This window comes from Aegilops tauschii, chromosome 7, assembly GCF_002575655.3.
Source record: "Aegilops tauschii subsp. strangulata cultivar AL8/78 chromosome 7, Aet v6.0, whole genome shotgun sequence".
Taxonomy (NCBI): Eukaryota; Viridiplantae; Streptophyta; class Magnoliopsida; order Poales; family Poaceae; genus Aegilops; species Aegilops tauschii.
Genome location: NC_053041.3, coordinates 516,902,548 through 516,909,151, shown reverse-complemented (window position 1 = coordinate 516,909,151; position 6,604 = coordinate 516,902,548). Strand labels below are relative to the sequence as shown.

Below are 6,604 nucleotides of genomic sequence, written 5' to 3'. Positions count from 1 at the left end.
TCGTGAGTTGCATAATTCTCTACATTGCTGATCATCCATCGGAGACGGTGTTGGTCATGACTCAGCATCTACTAGCAGCTGCTGACAGGTACGCGCTGGACAGGCTTAAGCTGATTTGTGAGTACAAGCTCTCCGATGGACTCAGTGTCAACACGGTAGCCACGACTCTGGCCTTTGCGGAGCGACATAGTTGTTCGCTTCTCAAGGCTAAATGTTTGGAGTTCATTGTTGGAACTTCCACGACTCTTGATGCTGTTATGGCGACTGAGGGGTATAGGCACCTAGAGGCAAGCTGCCCTTTGGTGCTGCGAGAGCTCCTCTATCTGCCCGTGGGAGAAAGCATAGCTAGTGCAAAGGTCCAGGGTTTGATGGCAAGTTATGTGTGTGTGTCTTTTTCATGTGTCTTTTTGCACCAAAGCTAGTAACTTATTTCCATAATTTTATCGATTTGTAGAAAAGCCTATTTTTGTCCCTACACTTATTGACTTGTGTGGTTTTTGTCAATCAACTTTAAAACCGGACAACTTTCATATATTAAACTATCCCAACCAAACAAGTTTGGTCTCTCGATGACCACTCATAAAAATATGGTGATATTTATGAATAAGAAGTATAACCAACAATCCGCATCAAGACCAGTGCAAACTAAACCCACTGATTTATGATGTTCGAAGAAAAGGAAAAAATATATGTTATAATAGCAAAACTTTCAATAGTCTTATTATTATTATTTTTAGAACGAAGGCTCGCGAAGAGCCCGGCTTTGAATTAACAAAGCCATCAACCGGCCAGGAATTACATACACACACAAACCACCTCGGCCAAACGATACAAGGGGACACTCTAGGAGGCTTACAACTCAACGGAACGCACAAGCTTAAAAAGAATACAGGAAAACAAAGCACGAAGCTTGTCCTAGCCGAAGACTACAGCCAATCAACCATCTAGGGTAGGGGCACACACGAGCACGACGGGGACCTGCTTACAATAGAGTGTGGTAAGTGAGCCCGACCAACGCCCAGGTAGAAATACAACACACATCCTCCGTCTCTCTCGCCGCAGAGGGACCCTTCCCTCTCGCCATGGCTCGCAAGGCGCCGTACCGTCGGACTTGAGAGACGCTCACCCTAGAGCAGGGGAAGTGCAAGCTTCGGGACCTGGAGCAGCCGCAGCACATCACCACTTGAACATTCGAGCACTCGCGACTGCCGCATCGCCACATCCTAGAACACATGAGAGCTGCAGGAAAACCACCAGGTGCAGCTACTGAAGAAAGGCAGCAAGGGCACCGCCGTCACCAGACCACCCAAGCCACCGAAGCTCCGACTTTTGAACCCCTCACCTGAACGCAACCCTCCCCGGGTGGCGCCCCCAAGGAAGACACGACGCGCAGCGCACCGTCGCCGCCCAATCCTAGCCGGATTTTGGGCTTTCACCCGGGAGGAGGAACAGGGGTGGAAAGGGGAAGGGCCTCGGCAACACCTCCAAGGAGGAAACGGCGTCAAGGACGTCGCTGCTGCCAGGCCGGCCAAGCGGACCAACGGTTTCCCGCGGCCCAAAACCAGACCACCGGTCACCCATCCACACCAGACCGGCACGGAGGGAGGCTGGCGTGAAGCGGCGGGGACGAGGGAGACATGGGAAAGGAGCCAAACCTCAGATCTGACGAGGAGGGGAAGACCTCCGCGTCGCCGCCGCCACCCGCCGTCGTCTCACCACCCGCATGGTCGAGGCCGCCAGCCAGAGCACACCCACGAACGACGCCGGCCGAGATGGCGCCGCCGCCTCGCCAAGGAGTGCCGCCGCCCCAGATCCGAGGTCCTCCTCGAGGGAAGGAGCGACCGAGGCCTCGCCGCCACCATCACCGGCGGCCGCGCGAGCGAATCCGGCGGCTTTCAGGTGGCGGCGAGGGAGGGAGGGGAAGGGAGCGGCGGCGCGACAGGGAAACCCTAGTCGCCGCCCGAGTCGCTCGAACAGACGACGCGGGGGCCGCGCCGTGTGTGGGGGGGGGGGGGGGCTAAGATCAATAGTCTTATTATTGAAAGTGGATTTCTATAAATTCTAGGAGGTGCAGCACTAGGAAATACAATATGTGACTAAATGCTGCCCAAAGAATCTATTGTCTGTTATTAATTATTAGCTCTAACAACAAGTTTTAACTTCCACATCTATTTGGCTGATAGAGCAACTACTGGTATCATTGTAGATGGACTGATGATGCAGTTACTACTGTACGTGGAACGGTGGAAGAGCTACGTATCCTTCTCACTCAGATGTTTCCATTCTTGATGATTTGGTGCCGGATTTTACTGTTGCTGGTGAGTAATTTCCTTTGATTTTGTTGTCATTGGCGCCCAACCTTTGCCTTTGTTGAAGAAACCATTTGCAATATTAACTAGCAGTGATGCCACGGCATGAAGCGTCTGTTTTTTTCCGATTCTCTGTAGACCAGCGCAATACGAGATCCAATAAGACATTTGAAAGAACAATACACTAGGATCATGTGGGTAAACAATACATTAGTGCAGTGGATCGTCCATAGGGCAAAGAGACGAAAATATGAGAATTTTGAGGTCTTGGTTCATGCTTTTGCATAACTAGCTCCCTAGGTATTGTGTGTGCCTTTGTTGTACAGTTCCTTCTCTTTCTGGCCTAGTATAAGTGTAGCTTTAACTCTGTATATAGAGCTTCTCATAATTTACCTTAAAAAAATGTGGGCAGAAATATCTACAGGTTCGGTAAAAAGTGTCATGATTCATGCAATCTAACAAGTCAACCATAGGAAAACTAGGTTTTGCAAGTTCAACATAATCAAGCGAATTTTATCAAATAAAAGTACAACTAATACGAAGCAATAATGATGTTCCAAGAGAAAAGGAAAAAATGTTACATGGCAAAACTTTTAACTGTCGTAGTGTTGGGAGTTGATTTCTATAAATTCTATGAGGATGGCACTAGAAAATATAACACGTAAATAAATGCTGCTCAAAGCTCGAGATATACAACAACACGCATCTTCCAGAATAGATATCAAGGGACAACCATACCTGTTTTTGCAAGACTCGGCATCAACCATATTGGAGGCAACCAATTCATCCAAAGTTCAGGATGAACCACATTCACCCTGGTATTATTTTTAATGTCGTAAATTCCAACCTCGGGAGGGTCATCTCTCCGGAAAATGTGTGTTGCATCGTCGTCATCTGTAAAATAGACATGGTTTGGCATCAAGTCTGGATAGTCCTTGAGGCTTAAGCAAGACGTTGTGCTGCTCCCGATGAACAACGCATAGTCCCCTATCTCATTTATGTTGACACACTTCTGGTCATCAAAATCAACCCTGTACACTTTGATTTCAGTGACCCACTCCCGACTGCCCGGTTGATCATGATCAGGATTTAGAAGCTGCCTCCTAATGATTTGGAGGACATCTCCCGATTGTGCCCGAACAACGTGACATTTTGAAACTGTCTGGATTATTTGGGGCAACAACCTTTTGTGGATGACAGACGGTCCATGTAAATTGTATGCATCAATCGCGCCTTCTTCGGTAACTGCATAGAACCACCCGTCGTGGTATACACAATCTCTGTAGTAGCTAGATACGTTGAGCCAATTCCAATGATCATCTCCTACCTTGGCAAACGAGAGCTGGCCGTACGGCTGGTGGATGAGCATGACGATGCATCCACCTACCGATGGATCACACGATAAGGTGGCCTTTAGATAGACCATGTGACCATACTCCTCCAAGGACCATACAGCGGTGTCCTCCTCCACCACCCTCGGAGTCTCTCCGTCGTAGTAAAACACCTCATACTTTTCAAGAACCTCGTCGCCGTTTAGGACAGGTTTAACATGCTCCATGGTTGTAATTTGAGGGAGTACATTAGTGTTGCCGGTGATCGGGTTGAGCAGCATCAGCTCAGACTTGTCATCCATAGTGATTAACCATCCGTGCGATGCGCCAATCCAGTTCTTGATGGGAGATTCAGGGAGCTGCATGGTGTAGGCCTTTTTCTCGGAAAGACTGTACATGCCGAGGGCTTTGAGCCCGCCGGCGGCCTCGGTGTAGTAGATTAAGCAGGGGGTTTGGCGGACGGGGCAGATGCCGGCGCGGCGTAGCGTGGACGTGGAGTACGCGGTGTGCCAGGCCGCGCAGACGGCGCCGGATCGGACGAGGTCCGGGCACTCGAGCAGCGTGAGCACGTCGTACAGTATGTCGGCGGGCAGCTCGGACCAATCTGGAGCGGGAGCTGGAGCTTCCATCGTGATGGATGGATGATGGACAAACTTAGAGCAGTGATCGTGGAATACGACGGCAGGGGAGGCAAACTCTGTCAGCGTTGTACTGATCCTTCCGTCCCGTGCGAGTTCGATCCGGGAAAGAATTGGATTTGGATGTGTCTGATCGAGTCGGGCCGGGAAACCCACAATCAACCCAGCTTGGTATGATGGAATCCTAACACCTGCACAAATTCCATCTAAAAGCCACAAGATTGACTGTGCACAAGATTGTTCCAAGCTACTAAGGTTTGACCAATTAGAGCACGGTCAAGTTCAGCGGATTTAAAAGCTTTCATACAGCTAAAATCTGAAAAGAGATAGTACTAGTAGTTTGTAAACAACTAGTAGTATGTTGAAGACACAAGGTATAATTTGCTACAGGAGATTGGCTTTTTAGCACCCGGGGGTCCGGACTCCCGGTTATCTTAGCCGCTCATGCTGTACCTTTCTCATCAAGATATGTACTAGGCCCTTGACCGCTAGTTTGTTTAGCAGGCCTAGGTGAACAGTAAAGATTCCCAACTACATAGCCTGGTCGTTGTCCAACCCGTGATTCGTAAACACCAAAAGTAACCAACGCATCACATCACATGCCACTGTTCAATCTCTGTCTCTCTACAGCGTGTGCAGCACATGAACATGGAAAAGTCAGCCTTGGACCAGATTAGTTTTTGTATAGAGAGAGGGAGTACATCCTGTAGTTAAACAGTGCCATGGGTACTATTCATGTCTCTGTAAATGACTGCCAAGCATATCAGTGGAGACAGCTGCTGTTTTCAATTCGCTGGCTCCCACCTTTATCAAGAGGAGTCCGTTTTAGAGCAGTGGAGATGACCTGCAAATGTCTGTACAAGTTATTGTCTCAAAAACGAATGGTCAAGGTTACCGCACGCGCCGCTTTGACCATGTAGAACGTGACCCGCCTGTCACTTCTGTTGGAGACAAGTTCGTCAGACCTGTACTTGCTGACTAGACCTAATACTGAGACCTACGGCCTGGTACACATCGATGTTAGATGAGGGAAAATTGGCCTGGCTAAGCACACTGCTGCCTGTAACTCGTCAGACCTCTGCACAGTCCCTGCACGAATCTCTGTGCGATTCAACTGGAGGATAATGGGGAGTCAGGACACCCGGGTGCTACTACACCTTTTCGTTTGCTACAGATGACAAATGCTGCAGAGGTTTGGACCGTTGCACTAGCTACACATTCTTCCACGTGCAGACTTGAGAAGCTGGCGCAGAACCGAAGGGCAGCTAGCCTCTAGTTCCTTATACCCCTCCGTCGCCATGACGGCATCAAGGATCTCAGGAGTGCTGACGATGAACTCCAAACACTTAGCCTTGAGCATGGAACAGCCACGCTGCTCGGCCAGAACCAGCTGGGTCGTCGCAGCCGTGTCGACGCCAATGCCGTCAGAGAGCTTGCGCTCACAAATCAGCCTGAGCCTGTCCAGCCCATACCTGTCAGCAGCTGCAAGCAGACGCCGAGCCATAACCACAACCGTCTCCGGCGTCTGATCCAGTTCAGGCGCCGTGTCGGTGTAGACGAAGTGCAGCATGGACCTAAATGCCTCCGGCTCCATGTCCTTGACCTTGACGCGGGGAGAGGTCTCCTCCTTCGTTTCCCCAAAGAACTCGGCCATGAGCACGGGAGACCTTGCTGCGAGCACAGCCTTGTGCGCGGTGAAGGACTCGCCGGAGACAAGAAACGTGACGTCCGCTCCGGTCTCGCCCCGCAGGAGCTCGCCGAGATGCCGGCGCAGGTCCGAGGACGGGACGTCCGCTCCATGAACCGAGCTCGTCGCTGAACCGGATGTCTCCTTGAGCACGGTGATGGTGCACTGCACGGTGTAAGAATCATCTTTGAGATAGGCAGATCTTTCAAGAGCAGCCATTTCCATGACGAAAACGGGAGACGAGCTGTCCTGGGCGCGCTTGAATGTCCCTGCTTGTCTCTCTTCTTTGAAGGGGTTGAGGTTCCCCTGTGGATCTACGAGCTGACATGCTAGGCTGGCCCTCACGGTGCTCGTACGGGCTTCGTCGACGAAGACAAGCTTCAAGGCTAAAGACGTACGGGATCGATTCGACAGCCCTGCAGGATACAGGTGGATCTCCCAGTCGTAGCCGTAGATGTTCCACCTGGATTTGATGCAGCCGTCGTCGCTGTCGATGGTCTTGGTCATGGAGTAGCCATTGATCGTGAGCAGCTGCACCGAGCGCACGACGTCGGTGAGGTTTGTGCAGGCATCTTCCATGGCGATAGGTGGGATGTGGACTGGGGAGAGAAACAGACTAGTACTCCAAAAAGAGAAACG

At 50.7% G+C, this 6,604-nt stretch overlaps 2 protein-coding genes across 2 annotated transcripts; both read right to left on the bottom strand.

Annotated features, from left to right (window-relative positions):
• Positions 1–3,030: 3,030 nt before the first annotated feature.
• On the bottom strand, positions 3,031–4,269 carry LOC141027324 (probable F-box protein At4g22165). Its single transcript, XM_073504328.1, has one exon. The coding sequence runs from the start codon at positions 4,267–4,269 to the stop codon at positions 3,031–3,033; it is 1,239 nt and encodes a 412-aa protein (XP_073360429.1).
• Positions 4,270–5,485: 1,216 nt separating this feature from the next.
• On the bottom strand, positions 5,486–6,544 carry LOC141027323 (BTB/POZ and MATH domain-containing protein 1-like). The gene has a single exon (XM_073504327.1). The coding sequence runs from the start codon at positions 6,542–6,544 to the stop codon at positions 5,486–5,488; it is 1,059 nt and encodes a 352-aa protein (XP_073360428.1).
• Between the last annotated feature and the right edge of the window lie 60 nt (positions 6,545–6,604).